This window comes from Opisthocomus hoazin, chromosome Z (genome assembly GCF_030867145.1).
Source record: "Opisthocomus hoazin isolate bOpiHoa1 chromosome Z, bOpiHoa1.hap1, whole genome shotgun sequence".
NCBI lineage: Eukaryota > Metazoa > Chordata > Aves > Opisthocomiformes > Opisthocomidae > Opisthocomus > Opisthocomus hoazin.
The window spans coordinates 89,204,875-89,228,073 of record NC_134454.1 but is presented as its reverse complement, the minus strand read 5'-3'; the positions used below and the strand labels follow the sequence as shown (position 1 = coordinate 89,228,073).

Below are 23,199 nucleotides of genomic sequence, written 5' to 3'. Positions count from 1 at the left end.
GTAAACCATCATGATATCTATCGTAGACTACCATGCTGCGTTTTCCTCCCAGCTCATGTATACACACGCCCCGTTCCATAAAGAACTTCAAACTCAGCACAGAAGATAATTAACTAGTCTATTCTGCACTCGGTTTCTTCAACCAGCTAGCAAGACACGAGCAAGTTTGATTCGCCCCGCAGCGTGGCATCGCAGAGGAACAGATCCTCACATGAACTCCAATTTTCTTGGGTCCACCAGCTTCCGCGGAGCTGCTGCAACGTCCATCCGCCGGAGCTCTGCCCGCTTCCTGACAGGTTAATCCCACCCGGTAACCTTCTGTGTTTTGGAAATTCTTCCTCAATGAGTATGTAGCGACAGGGTACATCACAGGGTTTGACTTCTAACATTAGCAACAGACAAACTGCTTTTGTAAATATTCCAGGACTCCACTCTCCTGAGACCTCACCTGGAGTCCTGCGTCCAGCTCTGGAGCCCCCCCAACGCAAGAAGGACATGGATGTGTTGGAGCGGGTCCAGAGGAGGCCACGAAGATGATCTGAGGGCTGGAGCACCTCTCCTACGAGGACAGGCTGAGGGAGTTGGGCTTGTTCAGCCTGGAGAAGAGAAGGCTGCGGGGTGACCTTAGAGCAGCTGCCAGTGCCTGGAGGGGCTACAGGAAGGATGGAGAGGGGCTTTTCACAAGGGTGGGTAGTGATAGGAGAAAGGGGAACAGCTCTAAACTAAAAGAGGGCTGATTGAGATTAGAAAGAAATTCTTCCCCGTGAGGGTGGTGAGGCCCTGGCCCAGGGGGCCCAGAGAAGCTGTGGCTGCCCCCTCCCTGACAGGGTTTCAATGCCAGGTTGGCTGGAGCTCTGAGCACCCTGGGCTGGTGCAAGATGTCCCTGCTGATGGCAGGCAGGTTGGAACCAGATGATCTTTAAGGTCCCTTCCAACCCTGACCATTCTGTGATTCTATGGTGCATCCGTGCGAGCTCAGCTTAAGCAGCGCGCACGAAGGGAACGTCAGAAGGCTCCTCATTTTTCACGCCTTCGTTGGTGTGTCAAACCACGTTACGGTGATGCAGGCTTCCTTCTTAACACTACTCCCTACCTAACCGATTCGCACGCAACGACGCGATCCGCCCCTGCTTCATTCAGTACTTTCCACGACCTTGATTGCTGAATAACCATTTTGCTACAGGAATTTATGCAGCAGAGTCAGAAGTAAAACAAGAAAAAGGGACGCGACCGAGATGCGCGGGTGCTCTACCATCGCTCATTCTTGTCAAAAAGACCTAGGCCATTTTCTACGCCGCTTGGCTCACATGGCCACACTTCTAATGCAGCTTTTCTTCCGCAACGGCAAATAAAACTTGTGCTAAAAAAAACTTTGTCCTAAAAACTTCCTTGTAAATGGTATTTGCATAGAAAAAAAAAACCACTTCCAACTTGCAGTCAAGTTGTTTGTAGCTCACACATACGGATGCTCGGTAAAAGTTCGCAACTGTGAGGGCTTTTTGCTCAAAATACTCCCTTTCAGATAGAAAGTAGTAGCAAAAAGCAAAAAGAAAAAGCCTCTTACTTTAAACAGGGACCTAAAAGTATCTCACACCAGCATTCCTGACCCAATATTACTGGAAAACCATCCCCTTCTCTGTTCCTCCTTAACGGACGTTTTAGGAAAAGAGAATTAAAAACCATTACCTCAATCTTGATCCATTTAAAAAACAGCTGCCTGATTCAACGGCATCAATAGGATAATTCTGAATATATGCATTATTATGGAATTCTCTGCTTTCAGAAGACGCGATGATCTTCCCCTACCGTACCAGTACAATTGCTCTTTGATACCTTTAAGGGACAATCCAAATTCTACCAGGGAGAAAAAGCAATGACGCGTGACAGCAGACCAGAAAACCCACCACTCCAGTTATGACCATCTACAGAATAACGGGTTTATGGAAGTAGAACTCTCCCAGATCCCTACCGAGACCTGAAATCCCAGGCATTGATAGTATAATTCTGAATATATGAATTATTATGGAATTCTCTGCTTTCAGAAGACGCGATGATCTTCCCCTGCTGTACCAGTACAATTACAGTTTGCTCTTTGATACCTTTAAGGGACAATCCAAATTCCACCAGGGAAAAAAAGCAATGACACATGACAGCAGACCAGCAAACCCACCACTCCAGTTACGACCACCTACAGAACAACGGGTTTATGGAAGCAGAACTCTCCCAGATCCCTACCGAGACCTGAAATCCCAGGCATTGATAGTATAATTCTGAATATATGAATTATTATGGAATTCTCTGCTTTCAGAAGAGGCGATGCTCTTCCCCTACTGTACCTGTACAATTATAATTTGCTCTTTCATACGACAATCCAAATACTACCAGAGAGAAAAAGCAACGACGCGTGACAGCAGACCAGCAAACCCACCACTCCAGTTACGACCACCTACAGAACAACGGGTTTATGGAAGTAGAACTCTCCCAGATCTCTACCGAGACCTGAAATCCCAGGCATCGATAGTATAATTCTGAATATATGAATTATTATGGAATTCTCTGCTTTCAGAAGACGCGATGATCTTCCCCTGCTGTACCAGTACAATTATAGTTCGCTCTTTGATACCTTTAAGGGACAATCCAAATTCTACCAGGGAGAAAAAGCAATGACGTGTGACAGCAGACCAGCAAACCCACCACTCCAGTCATGACCACCTACAGAACAACGGGTTTATGGAAGTAGAACTCTCCCAGATCTCTACCAAGACCTGAACTCCCAGGCCATTCTCCCACTGCCAAACTGGGCTGCGAGCAGAGTGAGATCCCACAAGCAGGCATAGGGTATGGAAATTTTTTTTTCCCCCCCGATTTCTGCCACTTTCAGAACATTTAGAGAGTTGGGGTAGGGGGTTTCTTTGCTAGAAGAGCTCAGCAGACTTTCAGTTTCGCTTAACAAAGCACAGTAACAGAAAAGCTCAACAAAAAAACCCCTCGGAGGCCAAAAGAGAACAAGCCCAAAATACACTTCTGAACACCAGAAAATATTTAGGAAAACAACTGCAGCTGACACTGCTTAACACATTTAATCATCTTCAAACAGTTGTTTAAACACTAAGCCCTCTAAAGCTACGGAGCATGCGGATGATTTATCTAGCAACCAGGTGATCTGCACCGGACCTTTTAATTTTCCTTACACGGGGAGATGGGGCTAAAATATTGCCAAAAGACCACGGTGCAAAATGAAGATTTCGCAAAATATATTATCTCTTCTTGCAAATTCATTCACTTCTTGCAATTCTGGGCTAATATCCAACACAAAGGGTTATTTTTAGCTCTTGCAAAGAACTAATAGGAAGGCCGTTGTGAAACACACAGTTTCTTGCCAATAGCCTCATTATTTAGAAGGTCAAAAGCACCTTGCTACCGTGCGATGTAACTAACTTGGAGCTGACGTGGTCGACTCGGACTTCAGAGGAGGAAATTATGGGGCTGCTAAATTTTTTGCCCTCTGACTGAAAGTGCTTCGTTTCTCCCTCTTCGCACCACAGATAAATTAAGAACTAAAGGATTACGTCAATATTCAAAAAACGCTCGTCTTGCTACAAAATACTGATGGGCGATTTGCAGTCTGTTAAATAAACAAGGAAACACACAGAAATATCCGTATTTCTATCTAGCCAAGGAACATAAAACTATCAATTAACCGTCCTGTTAATGAGATATCATGATTACACATGAAATTGGTGCATTACAGAGTTTCCTACAGGTAAGGATGGATTCGGCAACTCAACAGATCCGGAGCCGATTTGTAGCCCTGGTGTCTTGCTCCGGAAAAGCAGACATCAGGGGATTGCTGTCATCACCTCCTCGGTTTAGTCATGTAATTTCTTTTGAATCCTTTCAACAATTTCTGTTATTAATGCAAATACACACGAACACGATGTTTCCTTTTCAGTTCAGTCTCTCACAAAGGAGCCGGCTAACTCGGGAAAATAAGAAGTGGAGATCGACGCTATGCCTAAGCTACGCAGAAACTTTACCAAAGAAACCTCTGCTCGCCCATCAGGGTGAGCACAACGGCCCTGTGCCTCGGCAAGGCAGCTTCGCTTTCCCCTCGAGACGACAAAGAGCCAGCAAGGGTGGCATCTCCCATCTCTGTGCCACTGCTAAGCATGGCACCAGGCCATCTTGGCCTTCTGTCATCTGCCCTTGGAGATTTTCATCATCTCGTATGCATCACCTCATATTCATCCTTCCAGCTGTGTCATGTTGCCATCACATACTTCTTAATCACAGAATGTTTGGGGTTGGAAGGGACCTCTGTGGGTCACCCAGCCCAACCCCCTGGCAAAGCAGGGTCAACCAGAGCAGGCTGCACAGCACCGCGTCCAGGCGGGGCTGGAATATCTCCAGAGAAGGAGACTCCACAGCCTCCCTGGGCAGCCTGGGCCAGGGCTCCATCACCCTCAGAGGGAAGAAGTTCTTCCTCATCTTCAGCTGGAACTTCCTCTGCTTCAGTTTGTGCCCGTTGCCCCTTGTCCTGTCGCTGGGCACCATTGGAAAGAGTCTGGCCCCGTCCTCCTGACACCCACCCTGCAGATATTTAGAGGCATTTAGAAGGTCCCCTCTCAGCCTTCTCTTCTCCAGGCTGAACAAGCCCAGCTCCCTCAGCCTCTCCTCCTAGGAGAGATGCTCCAGTCCCCTCCTCATCCTCGTAGCCCTCCGCTGGACTCTCTCCAGTAGCTCCTCATCTTTCTTGAACTGGGGAGCCCACAACTGGACAAGCACTGCAGATGGGGCCTCACCAGGGCAGAGTAGAAGGGAAGGAGAACCTCCCTCGACCTGCTGGCCACACTCCTCCTAATGCACGCCAGGATCCCATTGGCCTTCTTGGCAGCCAGGGCACACTGCTGGCTCATGGTCACCCTGTCGTCCACCAGGACACCCAGGTCCCTCTCCACAGAGCTGCTCTCCAGCAGGTCTGCCCCAGCCTGTACTGGTGCATGGGGCTGTTCCTCCCCAGGTGCAGGACCCTGCCCTTGCCCTTGTTGAACCTCTTCAGGTTCCTCTCTGCCCAACTCTCCAGCCTGTCCAGGTTACGCTGAATGGCAGCACAGCCTGCCGGTGTATCCACCACTCCTCCCAGTTTGGTGTCATGAGCAAACTTGCTGAGGGGACACTCTAACTCTTCATCCAGGTCAGGACACACTTGGAGCAGAAGGCATAACAAAGCCAAAGCTTGTAGCCAGACAGCTTGAACCCAGACAGGAATATTTTTCCAAAGGTACTTAAAGGACTTACGATTCTGAACTCCTTTTAGTTTGCATTGGAAAGACACGGCCAGAAATGATCCACGCAATAATCAATGCAAAGCTCAGTTCCTCTCACCGAGGGATACTGCAGTCTATTGCTGGGGTGAAATCTCAGTGGAATTTATTTCTACTTCTCCAACGACAATTAGTCACCTGCCGCACAGCAGATTTCAAATCAACGTATTTCATTAAGGCAAATAAGTATACTGCCCAGCCACTTACCAGCCTATTCAATATTTGATTCCTTCTAATGAAAACAACTCCACAATAAATGAACTTCCACAATTAAAGCCACATTTTTCTTTTTCTCCAGTAAAACAATGGACTACATTAATGTACCTCAAAAAGTAGAACCGAACCCTCCTTCACCAGTAATTATTATATTTTATTATGGCTTGATAAAAGGATATTGTTATACAAGCACTGAATATCCTATAGTCCAAATTAAGCCTCTATTCACTAACGAAAGTATTTTTCATGCAGAAGCTTGAAAGCCAGAACGCAAAATGAAAAGCACATTGAAAAATGTTATTGTTTGACTAAGTATTAACTATGTCGTTCTTCAGATCTGACTGAATAACACTAATGCACTCTGCTATTGTTCAACGGTTTAAAGACAGGAAAAAAGAGAAAAGGCAGCTATTAGATTCAAGCATATTTCAGATTCCATTAATATTTGCCACGAGGCAGGAGTGGGAGGGGAAAGCAGGTTGCTGGCAGGGCGCTTCCGTAAGGTTTAACAGTGGGAGCACCGCTGCCAAGTGAGGTCTTCCACGAATTTCCTTGGACTTGGGTTAATTTGGGGAGAAGATGCTCAACACAGCGATTTTTTCTTATCTTACCGTATTGACTGCTCATGACATTAAAAACAAAGAAGCAGCTACAAGCCTGACGTTCAACCCACTGCGCTTGACATCGTGCCCAACGAGGACACCCGTTCTAGTGCCAAAAATCAGGCTTCAGGAAGAAGAAACAACAGGGAAGGACCACGTATGGAAAGCAGTAGCAACTAGCAACCGATATCATGAGATGTTGAGCAACCAAAAGGTGATCTGGCACGGGGGGAGGTATTCAACATCTACAGGACCTGGCTTCAAAGATTTACAGGACGTGGTTTCCACGGGTGCGAACACCCGCTCAGAGCGGGGACGGGACTTGTACAGTTATTTGTAGGTCTGGAAATTATTCCCTTTTCCAGAATGACTTCATCAGAAGAGCTCTTGGAACAGCGAAGCGGACGCAGATCACGTACTCACCCATCACCGACAGCTCCGCCGAGCCACTGCTGTTCTCGTTTCTGTAGGTGACTACACACGTGTACGTCCCAGAGTCGTCGTCCGTCACGTTCGCTATGAGGAGGTTACTGCCAGCCAGCAACGAGTACTTTCTGGACCTGAAACATGGATAACACAAAATACACACTATAAATCCCGCTGCAAGTCATTCTCAGTTGTGATTTTCACAGTTAATAGCTTTACGCTCCCACTTCAAACACCAGCCAGGTGACTTTTATGGTCCAATTCCACCCTTAGATTTGGTGCCCAGATGAGTTGTAGCAGCCGGTAAGAGACACATCCAGTTTCTTTGTTATTTAGGAGGAAAATCTGATGGCCTCCAAGTCCACCCCGCGGAATTTAAAGCGTTACCCAGTGGTTTCCCCTTACTTCGCTCAAGAAAATGTAGCGTTAGATACGTGACCCATGAAAAACGGAGCTACCTGACGGGGAGAACCTCATCTCCTCGCAGCCACGTGAAGGTGGGAGGGGGGTACGCGGAAACGCAGCACTCCAGAACAGCGTCCTGCCCTTCCATGGCCACCACGTTTGACGGTCGCTGCAGGAAAAACTGCTGTCGGTGCAGACCTGGATCTACGAGAGCAAATGAGACAGTGAGCATCCATAAAGGAAAAAATGAACAACAAGAAAACAAAATATTCTTTTTATTGGGAACGGGGAATGTAAAATGACGGATCAGTAACGGACCCAAGCGACCACAGCGTTCACAGATTCTTACTGATGGGAAAAACAGAAAATCATAGTGCAGGCATATAAAAAATATCTCAAATGGCAATCTCGGAGCTGCTTACAGGTTGAACGCAAAGGAGCAATTTGACAGCAGAAAAATACCAGCTTTTGGGAAAGCGAGAAAGGACTGTTTACAGCCTGGTGTTGAAGTCAGGTCTTGGAAAGCCACAAGAAAAGGCTCACTCATGGCAAGAACAGCCAGAGATGTACATAAGGTGAAGAGCGGTACTGGATTAATGCCGCTATTTCGGAGGTGCAAGACCGAAGTTCATAAATAGGGCAGGTGAGAGAAGACAAGGAAAGCATCAAGTTGGGAAAACTCAGAAAACAAAGACCGAAATAACTATAAAAATCTGAATTCAGAAGGACTGAGTAGAGAGATTAGTGCTGCAAACCGGAACAGGCTGCCCAGGGAGGTTGTGGAGTCTCCTTCTCTGGAGATATTCCAGCCCCGCCTGGACGTGGTCCTGTGCAGCCTGTTCTGGGTGACCCTGCTTGGGCAGGGGGTTGGGCTGGGTGACCCACAGAGGTCCCTTCCAACCCCGACTATTCTGTGATTCTGCAATTCTGTGAATCTGTTCCTCCTCTTGACAACGACTTTGTTTTCGTACCACAGATGTTGAAACAAATGTGCTGGATGACAGCCATTAGACATTACTCCCTGTTTCCTGACACAGACGTAAAAATTACACGATATAAACGCATATTCCCACTAAATTAACAACGACAAGATCTTCCAGAATCATCTCCAAGTAATTAGCTGGTTCTCCCACACAAGCAGCAACAACCTGTTCACGAGCTGCGTGCATTTGGTAGGGTTTGACAACAGTTGTCAGCAAGTGCAACCGGTGCAGAAGTTACCACACACCACTCAGCACATTCATAATTTAATTATTAAAGACATCAATTATTTGAGACCCACGATGCCTTTGGTCCGGGGATCGCATGGTATCTCCTGCGATAACCACAACACACATATGACCTAAGCTGCTGGAGAGAGTCCAGCGGAGGGCTACGAGGATGAGGAGGGGGCTGGAGCATCTCTTCTACGAGGAGGGGCTGAGGGAGCTGGGCTTGTTCAGCCTGGAGAAGAGAAGGCTGAGAGGGGACCTTAGAAATGCCTACAAATATCTGCAGGGTGGGTGTCAGGAGGATGGAGCCAGACTCTTTCCAGTGGTGCCCAGCGACAGGACAAGGGGCAACGGGCACAAAGTGAAGCAGAGGAAGCTCCAGCTGAACGTGAGGAAGAACTTCTTCCCTCTGAGGGTGACAGAGCCCTGGCCCAGGCTGCCCAGGGAGGCTGTGGAGTCTCCTTCTCTGGAGATATTGAAGCCCCACCTGGACGCGGTGCTGTGCAGCCTGCTGTGGGTGACCCTGCTTGGGCAGGGGGTTGGGCTGGGTGGCCCACAGAGGTCCCTTCCAGTCCCGACCATCCTGTGATTCTATAATTAACTACGTGGTAGCTAACTAGCAGAAAACCACATTTTTTTTGTACAGCTTTTTGGTTTGGTTGGTTTGTTTTGATTTTCTTTTTTTCTTTAAAGTCAGTTGTCCAAAGATAAACATAGATGTGTAAAACCAGAAAGCAAACAAAACCTGTAAAAATATTCAGATCTCAACACGGGAGTGTCTCCTTCCCTTCAATGAAAGCACTTAGTTCTGAAATTACAGAGAGGTTGTCTCTGATTAAAATAATGATCCTAGTTAGGATGGAAGATGGGAGCAGAAGTAAGAAGCCCAGAAATGAAAATATAGGGAAAATCACATCAATGAAGATTAAATTTGAACTTAGATAAAGGAAGCAATTGATAATTGAAACCCAAGGCTTTAGTGGAATACATTTGGCTGAAAAGGCTCTTCAAATACATCCAGGATAAATCGAATTCCAGAGCTGGTACAGGCTGGATATCAGCCAAAGCTCCAAAATCCTAAAACACACCGAAGTAGCTCACTATGTAATTCTGTTCCGCACTTGGAAAAAAGCAGAATAGCACATTCATATTTTGCAGCGACATGAAATACATTTTTGCTGACGTAACAAAAAATAAGACGAGGGAAAATAAGAAAACAAGAGGAGGGAGAGCGCTGTGGGCTCAAACCCCTGCAGATCAGAGCGTGCCCACCATTCCGGCAGGTCCCCAGCAAGGGCTCAGCCTCCCAGGAGGCACCGGCCGTGTCCTCAGCGTCACCGGCTGCACCCAACGCAGCCCTCCGAAACCACAGCCGCCACCAGGCCTCCCGGCCCCGCCGTGAAGGCTAGCGTCAGCTCTGCTACCCGAGCAGTATGGCTGGAGTAACTCACGCGTTTTGTTTAAGCATCGAGAAGCAAAACTGCAGCTTTGGTGATCACAGAATGCTCAGGGTTGGAAGGGACCTCTGTGGGTCACCCAGCCCAACCCCCTGCCCAAGCAGGGTCACCCAGAGCAGGCTGCACAGCACCGCGGCCAGGCGGGGCTGGAATATCTCCAGAGAAGGAGACTCCACAGCCTCCCTGGGCAGCCTGGGTCAGGGCTCCGTCACCCTCAGAGGGAAGAAGTTCTTCCTCATCTTCAGCTGGAGCTTCCTCTGCTTCAGTTTGTGCCCATTGCCCCTTGTCCTGTCGCTGGGCACCACTGGAAAGAGCTTGGCCCCATCCTCCTGACACCCACCCTGCAGATATTTAGAGGTATTTCTAAGGTCCCCTCTCAGCCTTCTCTTCTCCAGGCTGAACAAGCCCAGCTCCCTCAGCCTCTCCTCCTAGGAGAGATGCTCCAGTCCCCTCCTCATCCTCATAGCCCTAAGCTGGACTCTCTCCAGTAGCTCCTCATCTTTCTTGAACTGGGGAGCCCAGAACTGGACACAGCACTCCAGATGAGGCCTCACCAGGGCAGAGGGGAAGGAGAACCTCCCTCGACCTGCTGCCCACACTCCTCCTGATGCACCCCAGGATCCCATTGGCCTTCTTGGCAGCCAGGGCACACTGCTGGCTCATGGCCAACCTGTCGTCCCCCAGCACTCCCAGTCCCTCTCCACAGAGCTGCTCTCCAGCAGGTCCGCCCCAGCCTGTACTGGTGCCTGGGGTTGTTCCTCCCCAGGTGGAGGACCCTGCCCTTGCCCTTGTTGAACCTCATCAGGTTCCTCTCTGCCCAACTCTCCAGCCTGTACAGGTCTATTTGTTGATTTTATTTTAACAAGATCCTTATATTAATGTTTAAGAACGTACAGATATACCTAAACCCAATTACAAAGCAGTGAGCTGTAAGAACTTCTCTTCCCCGAACACAGCAAAACCTCTCGATTCGTATTTCGCATTTTTCTCCAGCACACAGTGTGCAGTAACGAGGTACAGCTCTACACGTATTTTCCGTGCTCGTTAAACCGATGACACACAGTTGAAATTGAAGACCACAAACAGGATCTACCGATGCGTACGCCATTTCAGTAGTCCTCATTACACCGATATCTGAGAATACCACACCGCTTGCCAAATAATATAACACATCTTCACAAAGCCTTATTAGAAGAAGTCACTTTAAACCTTTTCTACAGATGGTTAACGGAGTAATTGAGATTGTTTGTGATGTAAGTAAGGACATACAATGTATTCTGCAGCAGGGAAAGGTCCCGATTTCATTTCTTTATCATTCTTATGTCAAAGGCATAGGTTCTGCCACATTATACCAACATACTTTATAGTCCATCACTGACCGTTCTTCTCAACAAATCCTCGGATTTGGGTCAATACACATCCATAAGACTTCCAGATGTATTTAACTCTTCTTACCAAATTGGTCTTAAGCAAGTGGAACTCAAGACAAGGCAAGGCAATTTATTTCTGTCCTTCAAGGCAAATGAAGCTGCAAGGAGCTCACTTGGATTCGGCCAGACAGACACAGCTCTTCAGCACGCGAGGAGAAAAGCGCTACTGTAGGATTTTAGCTGCGTTACCTACTGGAAAAAGGAAATGGTTTCAGAAAAATGCGTTGCAACCTGTTGTACGGCACCTCACTGTCCTAAGCTCCTTTGTGCCACACCACCGCGTTGGTACGCGGCGCTCAACCGACAGAAGGCTCCCATCCTATCGCGCCCGTGAAACCTCTTCTCAACATATATGGATAATATTGTACTTTGCCAGTACGGTTTTGTTTTTTTCCTGCAGCATTTTTTATCTTGCAAATTACAGAACTGAGATGCCTTTAACGTCACACCGATGTGACGGGCTATCTCGAGGTGTTCATAGTCGCATTTCTAAATTCGATTAAAAGAGATCAAGATCTGTAGAAATCAACCCCAATTTTGCTCTCTGCTGCCAGTGAAGGCCAGCGAAATTCCCCACCCTGATCTCACCATCACGCCTAGAGGCTGAAGACTTCATCCCAACGTGAAAGAACAGGTTATGCCCCAACAGCGTTCGAGGAATCTGTCATTAAAATGATACCCATCTCCCAACCTCCAGAATGCATCAAAATGTATAATCAGAATGCAGGCAGCACTTTGGGATTTTGCTATTTTGCCTCCCAAACCCCTTGGCTAGCATTTTTCTGCTTCGATCCGTTCCTCCCTCCCTTCCCAAAAGCCACAAGCCCGGCTCAGCAGCGCTGTGGGACGGGATGGGACCGGGAGCATCTAAGCAACGAGGACACACAAAGACTGTAACGTTCGCAGCGTGAAGACATTCTTCTCACTGTAGTAACTTCAAAACAGATTAACTAAAGTGCGAGGAAAACGGTGCTAAGTCGCTGCTGGAACGGGAGACTGTGCATCAAGGGTCCCATTTCTAGTTTTAATGATGATTTCTTGCAAGATACTCTGCTCCCTCATCCACAATGAAGACAAAAATATTTACGGCCCTTTGCTTTGTTCTCTGAGATCCTTCAGTAAAAGAATAATATGAAATTTATTACTGCTGGGGTAGAGAAGGGACATTGCTGGTTTGTATTTACAAGACAAAAGAAGGAAGCTTTTTCCCTAGCCATTAAAGTTTTCGAGGCAAAACTGAAACAGAGCAAGGAACGGCTCCACAACTCCATTCTCCTCTATCCTGAGAGCGGAGAACAGTGCTGAAGCGAGAAAGCAGCAATGTCTTGACACCCTCCCTTTCAGCTGAGCAGCAGAGCTTTGGCAGACGTTATTCCAGACCTACGTTGTCCTTGAGATGCAAAGACACAAGCAATTAAGGAGCAGTGCTTTGATCCAGGTAGGAACCGAATCCAGAGAAGAACCTAACACTAGATTTCCGATGCAGCCCCATGAATGTCACTGGAGAGGAGAAAGATGTATAGTACAGAATACACTATATAGAGAATATAGTACAGAATAGCATATAAAGTATATAGTATATAGAGAATATAGTACAGAATAGCATATAAAGTATATAGTATATAGAGAATATAGTATAGAATAGTATATAAAGTATATAGTATATATAGAATATAGTATAGAATAGTATATAAAGTATATAGTATATATAGAATATAGTATAGAATAGTATATAAAGTATATAGTATATATAGAATATAGTATAGAATAGTATAGTAGTCATAGTCTATAGTAGTCAGTCATTAACAGCCACTAATATTAATGATTATTATTTGTTACTCTTTATATAACTGAGTTTATTAACATGTTACTATTAGTCATAATGTTATTATAAGTATGAAAAAACATTCCATATTAACGCTCCAGCGCCGCTATTTAGCATAAAGCACATCTCCAAGCAGCAACGCAAAGGCTGTCCCAACGCTACCAAATCCCCTTTTTGGTGGGGGATTCTTTGTGGGTTGCATCTCGTGAGCAGAACCAGTGGTAAACTCCAAGGGAACTACTCCACCCTCCTCTGCACACCCAAATTTGCAAGGTCCGCTCGTTGACACCATCCTCAAAGCTAGCTCCATTCCATAACGTTAATCATACACCAGGAACCTTCCAGTAAAATATTATTATAAATATTACTACAGCACTCATCAGCTTTATCTATGGGGGGAGAGGCAAAATAACTCATTGCCCAGGGTTCTTCATAAGCATTTTAAATGTAACCTTCTTTTGCTAAAGGTCAGGACACAGCCAGCTTCTCGAGCGACCTCAGCAAAGCTGTTGAAGCAGGGATAGCCCAGATACTCCAGCTCTTACAGAGATCTGTTGTTGAGCAGTGTGCCCTGGTTGCCAACAAAGCTAAAGGGATCCTGGGGTGCATTAGGAGGAGTGTGGCCAGCAGGTCGAGGGAGGTTCTCCTTCCCCTCTACTCTGCCCTAGTGAGGCCCCATCTGCAGTCCTGTGTCCAGTGCTGGGTTCCCCAGTTCAAGAAAGATGAGGAGCTACTGGAGTGAGTCCAGAGGATGAGGAGGGGACTGGAACATCTCTCCTAGGAGGAGAGGCTGAGGGAGCTGGGCTTGTTCAGCCTGGAGAAGAGAAGGCTGAGAGGGGACCTTAGAAATGCCTCTAAATATCTGCAGGGTGGGGGTCAGGAGGACGGGGCCAGACTCTTTCCAGTGGTGCCCAGCGACAGGACAAGGGGCAACGGGCACAAACTGAAGCCCAGGAAGCTCCAGCTGAACATGAGGAAGAACTTCTTCCCTCTGAGGGTGACGGAGCCCTGGCCCAGGCTGCCCAGGGAGGCTGTGGAGTCTCCTTCTCTGGAGATATTCCAGCCCCGCCTGGACGCGGTGCTGTGCAGCCTGCTGTGGGTGACCCTGCTTGGGCAGGGGGTTGGACTGGGTGACCCACAGAGGGCCCTGCCAACCCCGACTGTTCTGGGATTCTGTGATTCTGTAACGAGGAATTTTCCTGGTAAGAACCCACGAGGAAAGACAGCGAATACTCTCCCGCCGCTGCCTTGTTCCCACACTTGCCTCCAAGAGATAACTCCTCATGAGGATCTATTGACCAAGCACAAAAATACTTTCCCCCTAATCCATCCAAATACCACTTATAATTAAAAACCCAGCGTAATTACCCTATTGCTAAGGAAGGCGGCATGGTTTGTGACGCGGCACGCCCCAGCCAAACGGCTCTTTACTAATGAGGCACAAACAAAACCTCTGATGGAAATTATCCCAATTCCACAGCACGAGCGATGCCCCTCAAGCCGGCTGCGCTGCTCCCTCCATTTGTCACAGTATCACAGAATCACAGAATAATAGGGGTTGGAAGGGACCTCTGTGGGTCACCCAGTCCAACCCCCTGCCCAAGCAGGGTCACCCAGAGCAGGCTGCACAGGATCTTGTCCAGGTGGGGCTGGAATATCTCCAGAGAAGGAGACTCCACAGCCTCCCTGGGCAGCCTGGGCCAGGGCTCCGGCACCCTCAGAGGGAAGAAGTTCTTCCTCATGTTCAGCTGGAGCTTCCTCTGCTTCAGTTTGTGCCCATTGCCCCTTGTCCTGTCGCTGGGCACCACTGAAAAGAGCTTGGCCCCGTCCTCCTGACACCCACCCTCTTCAAATATTTGTAGGCATTTATAAGGTCCCCTCTCAGCCTTCTCTTCTCCAGGCTGAACAAGCCCAGTTCCCTCAACCTCTCCTCGTAGGGGAGATGGGTTTGAGGCAGCGACTAAAAACCCAAACCTGATTTAAAAGCCACTGATGGAAAATTCATTACTAAAGAGCTCCAATTGCTACTACTGGTATCCAGCGTTCAACCTTTTTCTGCTTGAAAAAATGTACCTTGAGGTTTCCAGCCATCGGTTTTTCATCTCGTTCATAAAAACGGCCGATTACAGAGCCCCTTCCCCCAAACATTGCTCCCCTAACAGCAATTCTATAAAGATACCTTGGATAAAGCACAACATTTCCCATGTATTTACTAAAAGGCAGGCTATGTACAGAAAAACCTTATAATTCTTTTCTGAACTATTATTAATTTACCACCGTTCACTCCCTCGAACTGGAAGCCCGCCCTCAGGTTTCTGGTACCCAAACCCCTCCCAAAGCACCCGCAGCACCCACAGCGGCTTCGCGCGCTTGCCCGCGTCACCTCGCCGGTAAATGGGCATCAAAACGGGGTGCCAGCAAGGTCAGCGTGAGCCAGATCCACCGTGGAGGGGACCCGGCTCCGGTCTCGTGCATCACCTCTGCCATTTCTGCAGCTATAAATGATTATTTTTCATTTTTGCTGGGGTTTTTTTATTCAAGTCCATTGTTGCTGTTTGGTTGGTTTTTATACGTGCGAATCAGAATCAGGGCAAGGCACCCCCGCAGCAAATAGGCACTGGAGAAGATAAACTTGAAATAGGTTAGATCCAAAATACAGAAAATAAATTCACAAGTTCAGTATTTTAAGTGGGCCACATCTGCTGGAAATCTGTTTTCATCTAAGAATAAACACTCTTTAGCACTATCTGCTGAGGTTAAGAAGAAGGAAAAGGCCTGATAGAGGGGATTGTAAGAAACGTGAAACTATAACAAAAAAAGCCTTAATATTTTCCAGTTTTTACTAGTCCTTAGTACTGTAACTCGTATTCCTGCACGCACAGTGATCTAACAATGTACCTGTTGCACTGATCCCCATTTTCTCACTAAGGAATGTAGTGGAAGGACATGGGTACAAGCTATCACTGAGTCGTCAGACAAAATAATAAACTGAAACAAAAGTGGTCTTGGTTCCCAGCAAATAATTGGGATAATTGTGGGATAAAAGAGACTCCTCAATAATTCTACTCCAGACAGCTCGGCCTTGGGAGGGCAAAGGCGCCAAGCTCCAGAGATCAGGAGGCACCAAGAGGGCAACGAGACCAGAGCCAAACAACCTGAAGCACACGATGGACGTGATCCTAGAGCTGAGTCTGCGCAGAAACAAAGGTCAATCAGCAAACAGCGTGATGAAGAGGATTGGTCTTCATCTTGGGACCCCCGAAGACGATAACAGACATGCATGAAAGATATTTACATATGCTAATTAGTTCCCAGAAAAGTAATGAATATGCTAAGTAGTTGTTAGAAATATAATGAATACTTCACAGAATCACAGAATGTTCAGGGTTGGCAGGGACCTCTGTGGGTCACCCAGTCCAACCCCCTGCCCAAGCAGGGTCACCCAGAGCAGGCTGCACAGCACCACGTCCAGGCGGGGCTGGAATATCTCCAGAGAAGGAGACTCCACAGCCTCCCTGGGCAGCCTGGGCCAGGGCTCCGTCACCCTCACAGGGAAGAAGTTCTTCCTCATCTTCAGCTGGAGCTTCCTCTGCTTCAGTTTGTGCCCGTTACCCCTTGTCCTGTCACTGGGCACCACTGAGAAGAGTCTGGCCCCGTCCTCCTGACCCCCACCCTGCAGATATTTAGAAGCATTTAATTAAGCCTAACCTTGCAACTGCTCTTCCACGAAGCGGAGTCACTTCAGCATCAAAGCAAACCTGAGCTCACGAGGCAACTGCTGTTGCGTAGTTACCCAACCACCACCATCGACCTCTCTCCTCCCCAATGCCTTCTCGAGGTCCTTTTTGCTGCTCTTACTCTTCCCCTACTCACAGGCGTGACCGTGAGGAAGGAGCTGAGCCAGGCAGCAGCAGCCAGACCCCATTTGCATTAAAGATGAAGGAATTACACCATATTGCTGCAGCTCAGCAGACAAGCTCAGAGAGAGAGAAGGAACCTCCATAGCAGACAATACTACAGCGGCAGATTACTCCAACAGCTAACGATAAAGGCGGGATTATTATTTCTAAATGGAGAATTAATAGGTTTCAGGCACCAAACTACTCAACTTTCGCTTCTAAAATGTCACCCGCATTTCTGCAGTGCACAGACCTCCCAAAGGAAGTTACTCATTAATTTACAGAAGCAATGAATTTGGCTAAGAATTAATTCCTTAGCATTGTTTTGTATAAGATCTTTTGGTTTGGTTTTGTTTTTTTTTTTTTGTACAGTAGCATTATCCCCTCTCAATTAATTAGGTGAGCGCATGTAGTCATCTGAATATGTATTTCCTCATGTTTTCAGTATTTGCTGAAACTTTTCACCTGGGACTCAGCTTCTGGACCCCAGAGAAGAGAGCAGCGCTTCAATTAAAAGGTGGGAAAAAAAAAAAGTGCATTTGAAATGAGCTTTCTGCCAAAAAGCTACAATGGCTACTCTTAATATCAAGAGCAACAGATTAAACCAGACAGATTTGAAACTCATTGAGAGTTTTGCTCAGGCTTGTTGGGCTTTTTTATAGAAGTTCTTCAGAACCCATTCTCACACGGCCTGCGTACTGCTCCAGGCACGCGGTTTCCGACGGAGGATTCAGCGAGGCTGGAGCCGGTCGTAAAATCTGGTTTTATTGACTTGCTATGGGGGAGAATCCACCCCCTCCAGAGCCTCCCCCCAGCCAGAACCAAACTGCATGGAGGAATCACGCTTACAAACGGTCACTTGGGAAGTGTCTTTTAGTTATCACAGTAAAAGATTCCCACCCAGTGCCTTGCTCCCCATCCAAGACTCATCCAGGCACCCACAAACCACTTCTCTCCGGCAACAAGCTCTGAGCACTCTGGGCTGGTGGAAGATGTCCCTGCTGATCGCAGGGGGGTTGGAACCAGATGATCTGGAGATATTCAAGACCCCTCCTGGACGCAGTCCTGTGCAGCCTGCTCTGGGTGACCCTGCTTCAGCAGGAGGGTTGGACTAGATGACCCACAGAGGTCCCTTCTAACCCCTACCATTCTATGATATCTGTGGTATCTTTAAGGTCCCTTCCAACCCAAACCATTCCATGATTCTACAAACAGAGCTTAAAGGCTCGACTATTCCTTCATTTACACGGCGAGTTAAACTACAGGTCTGGGTCCGACTGGGTGAATTTGACTTTTCTGTCCAGGAAAATCAGGAATTTCTTCATCCCAATGTTTTGTTTTTCTAACCTGACTCATGTCAGATGATGAACTTTTCTATCAAGAGGAGACGCAGATATCTCCAGACCCACCACAACACCAAATCAAATATTTCAGCCACAGGCACTTCGACTACAGAAACTAAGTGACTGAAGAAGTTTATCCCTCCTCCTTTCCTCTTGCATTCTGTTTGGCAGCCCTAGAGAAGATTAGGAATTATTTGCCAGCGTCGTGGACCGTTTCGCCACAAATCCTGACAGAGATGCTGTGGGTTCAAACAAATCTCAACCACTGCCTGTGGAAAAAGCAGTGTTTTAAAAAAACAGAATTATGATATACTACCTAGGCTGGTTTTTTGTTTTGTCGCCTATTCCTTTGCATAGGATTTAAGACTTTTCTTCTTTTTTTTTCTCCCCACTAACCAGGGGAAAAAGGCCAACAAGAGTATTCTGCCTTCACTAATTATGGGAGAGGAGAGCTGCAACTGAAGACAGATTTCTACCAACGAGCAAAAACAGGAGCAGCAGCATTAGCAGCAAAGTATCAGACAGCTCTCAACCATCAAAGCGTGCACAAGAGAGCGAAATCCCCACGAGGTTCGGCAAGATCTGAATTTTTGTTTCAGGAGCACCGCTCACTTCTTCTAAGAGCTCCTGCCTGCTCGTGTTATCCTGAAATGAGACCTTGTGCCGCTTGCCCTAAGCCAAAGTCTGATGGACTCCACTAGCTCCTCGTTATCTGCTTCCCTCATTATTTGCTCCAGTGTTTCCCTGGTATCAAATTTTAAGATGCTGGGAAGAGATAAATTAATTCCCCTCTCGTCCTAGAGACAGCCTGAGAAAGACCATTTAGCCAGGACGTTAACGACCGAAACTGGGCAAGGGAAGAAACATCAGTCCATCCACAAACGACCAGACGTGTAGATGGACAGCAAATTAACAATACTCTGAGGAGGCTGAGAAGAGTCCTCCAGGTCTAAAACACAAAGTTTTGTGATGTGCTTGATTAAAATCAAGACCCTTGAAAAAAAAAACCCCGTTCTATTTCCCCCCTCAAATTGATATTAATAAGGGCAGAGGCAGGAACGCCCAGCGTTGCCCAACGCATGAGGAACCGAAACTGGGAAAGGGAAGAAGGTGTTGGTGGGCGTTTGGCTTGTTTCCTTCGGTGTCAAATCACAAACGCAGAAGAAACTATAATCCACCCAATTTCCGCGGCAATAAATCCCAGAGCTATTACAAACCACTCCTAGAAGTAAGGATGAACTCAAGTTTCACATGTTGTCGCTATGTGGACACTTCCCTAGGACTGAACCTGGCCTTCCTAATTTCTACAGCATTTGGACCACTGCAGAAGTCTCTCAGTTACCTCTCACTTAGTGAGAAATCATGCGAGCCAACAACATGCATCTAGAAAACGCATATATAAGAAATTTCTAAAAATACACCATCTCTGTCCCATTTAATTAGTGGTTATGTGTTATTGTGCAGAACTAGAAGGGAAGGAGATTTTGCAGGAATACCTTCTTCAGACCACTCTTCTGGTGCTCAGTCGCTGATACCCAACAGCAGTAGTAACCACCTATCTAGCTGATGAGTTTATTCAGAGGGAGAGCAAGATGCTCACTTGGCCATGAACTTAGGAACATTACCCGTCACAGTCCAACTGTGGTGGATCCCAAACTGCAGCATATGCAACTTGGCAGATCCCGCCAAGCACTGAAGTATCCAAGGAGCCCAACTTTGAGTAGGTAAATCCAGCAGCTAGTCCCACCAGATTGCCCTTTCAGTCAATGAAGCAGGAGGAACCCTTCCAGAGCGTGCTCTGGGACAGTAATTCCAGTGTTCTCACCAACACCATGAGATGGAAAATACTTGTCTCTCTCCGTTGACCATGTAAAAGAGACCACTTTCATATCACAGAATGGTAGGGGTCGGAAGGGACCTCTGTGGGTCACCCAGTCCAACCCCCTGCCAAAGCAGGGTCACCCACAGCAGGCTGCACAGGACCTTGTCCAGGCGGGGCTGGAATATCTCCAGAGAAGGAGACTCCACAGCCTCTCTGGGCAGCCTGTTCCAGTGCTCCATCACCCTCAGAGGGAAGAAGTTCTTAGTTAGGCAGCATGAATGCCTTTCTAAGGTGTCAACTCCTCACCCTCTGCATCCAACTGCTTCTAAATGTCTCCAGGCTCTTCCATGTGAAGAAGAACTTGGAAGCTTGTAGAAGTGACTGGAAAGAAAGTGGGCTAAATCTGCCTAGCAGCCCCAAGAGGAGCAACTGCTCTTTCAGAGAACCAAAGGACACGACCAGAGAAGAGAAAAAGGTGGTATGGAAGGGTGCGGTTCCTACCTGCCAAAATTCTGAGTTCTGCATCATTTCCAGTTCTGGAGCTGGCTGGGTTTTTCGCCAGGCACCGGTAGATCCCGCTGTCCCCGTGCTGAACCCTGCTGATCTGCAGAGCTCCGGAGGGCAGGACGGCCACCCGCGTGTCGCCCAGGCTCGGGAACAGGTCCTCCTGGTTCCGCTGCCAGTGCACCACGGGCATGGGCTCCCCGACGACTTCGCACTTCAGCAGAACGGTGTCCCCTGCAAACGCCGTGACAGATTCGGTCTGGGAAAGAAACCTCAGCGGTCCTGCAAACACAAGCAAAAATAATGAAAAAAAAGGCAGTTATACAGCTGCTGAAAATAGAAGCTGCACACTGTGTTTCCACACTGATTTGGAATTTGTTAACGATGCTGGTTTAAAAAAAATAAATAAAAAATGACGCAACATTCTGAGAACTACTTGGAGATCGTTATAATGGCAGGGTGACTAACACTTTCTAAATTACACTCATTAACAGCAAAGAAAAGATGTGTTATCAACACCAAGAGTAAGAAATTGCACCTATTAGTTACAAACCCACTCAGGAACAACTTTCACAAAGTGCAGCTACGCTAGCAGGCAACGCAAACTCTTCAGAACAGGGCGGCACTCAAAGGAAAGCACAACTAAACCTACGTGAGGCTAGGAGAACGGTACAGTCGTATCTTGCTGTACTTCTTCCCGACGCCCTTCGCCCACATAAAAGGAAAAATCCTCCAAAAACCCCATGATAAATAAATCACTGGAGTCACATAATCAAAGGAGGAACGGTCTGCGTCTGGTTTTCCACGAAATAATTTTGACTCGCAAGGGCAGGAGAGCCAAGGTAGGAGCTTTCATTGCACAACCCCCAGATGCCCCAGCCTTGCTTGGTTCAAAACCACAAGGACCACGTCCCTTCACGTGCCACACAAGGAAAAACCTGCAAGAACAGGACAGAGACTACAAGATTCAAAATTCAAGTGGGTGATGATGTCAGAATCCCAGAATGGTCAGGGTTGGAAGGGACCTCTGTGGGTCACCCAGTCCAACCCCCTGCCCAAGCAGGGTCACCCAGAGCAGGCTGCACAGCACCACATCCAGGCGGGGCTTGAATATCTCCAGAGAAGGAGACTCCACAGCCTCCCTGGGCAGCCTGGGCCAGGGCTCCGTCACCCTCAGAGGGAAGAAGTTCTTCCTCATCTTCAGCTGAAACTTCCTCTGCTTCAGTTTGTGCCCATTGCCCCTTGTCCTGTTGCTGGGCACCACCGAAAAGAGTCTGGCCCCGTCCTGCTGACACCCACCCTGCAGATATTTAGAGGCATTTCTAAGGTCCCCTCTCAGCCTTCTCTTCTCCAGGCTGAACAAGCCCAGCTCCCTCAGCCTCTCCTCGTAGGAGAGATGCTCCAGTCCCCTCATCATCCTCATAGCCCTCTGCTGGACTCTCTCCAGTAGCTCCTCATCTTTCTTGAACTGGGGAGCCCAGAACTGGACAGAGTACTGCAGATGGGGCCTCACTAGGGCAGAGCAGAGGGGGAAGACAACCTCCCTTGACCTACTGACCACACTCCTCTTAACGCACCCCAGCAAATCATGGACTTTATTCCCCAGCAAAACTATTGCTTTACTAATAGCATAGGTAAACTTGCAAAGAAGGAAAAGAAAAGAAAGAAAAGGGAAACAAATCTCCCAACCAACCATTTTTGTGGCCAAGCATGACAAAGACAAATGAGGAAGATAGGGTGAAGCAACCACTTGGATGAGGGATGTGCTGGAGATGATGTGGACACATTTGGATGTCCACACAGACGGTCCTGGCTGGTCCCAAGGAGTAACTCTACCTGCCCCAGCCCGTTATAGACTATATCAGCCAGCACACAGAGAAGACTTTCAAACAGGAGCTGCCAGTAAAGGCCATTAAGAAGCTGAGGAAGCAAAAAATAAAGATCCTGACTTTCCAGACATCAAAACACCACCAAAAACCTTCCACAAAAGCCATGTACTAGAGGATCCTCACATACCAAAAAAGACATTTGGGTGGGAGCCCTGAGTTAATCATCTGATTCAAACACCTATTTTCTGGTGTGATTTTGGCCACCCTTCTCTTGCCTCGGTTGTTCTCCTCAAACGCGTTGCTCCTACCTCCCAGGGCATCGCTGAGGATGAGACCTCACAAGACGGTGAAGCGCTCCCAACGAGCTGACGTGGGGAAGATCTACAGCAAGACCGAAACTGGCCCAGTAAAGGCTTCCTAATTGCATTTCCACGCGGAAAAAAAAGCCTAAGTGACCCTACTGCTGTGTGGGCAATGGTATTTCCCAGCTGCCGGGTTTACCAGTGATCCCTGTGAACCCCGTTCACGCAAGCGTCCCCCTTGCAGTGAGGATGCTACTTTCCAGCCGAGCTATTGGCACAGACGCACAAGTGACAGCTTTTCACCCCCAGCAAAGCTGCTGCAAGCTAGGAAAATAGAAGCACTCAACACTTCAGAGAAGAAAAAAAAAAAATATTGAAGATCAACGCAGTGCGAACAGTGATGGAAAGCTGTTGAAAACTGTTCATTTTTAAAGGATGAAAGACAGATAAATCTAACAATTTACTGTAAAACCTAGGACTAAAACAATCTCCATGGAGGGACGACTTTTTCCAAGGCAGCACTCTATCCACCATGGCCCCGCGCACAGCCGGCTCAGGCCTTGCCCAGTCTCTGCACCCCTTCCCTTTCTGCAGGGATCCCAAA

At 47.6% G+C, this 23,199-nt stretch overlaps 1 protein-coding gene across 1 annotated transcript in view; it reads right to left on the bottom strand.

Annotated features, from left to right (window-relative positions):
* The window catches only part of LOC104339063 (netrin receptor DCC), a 680,511-nt gene that overhangs the window by 352,681 nt on the left and 304,631 nt on the right, over nt 1-23,199 (bottom strand). The window contains exons 3-5 of the mRNA XM_075411440.1: nt 20,462-20,746; nt 7,027-7,177; nt 6,566-6,702 (exon numbers count right to left, since the gene is read on the bottom strand). Coding sequence (XP_075267555.1) covers nt 6,566-6,702; nt 7,027-7,177; nt 20,462-20,746 — 573 coding nt within the window. The remainder of the gene's footprint in view (nt 1-6,565; nt 6,703-7,026; nt 7,178-20,461; nt 20,747-23,199) is intronic.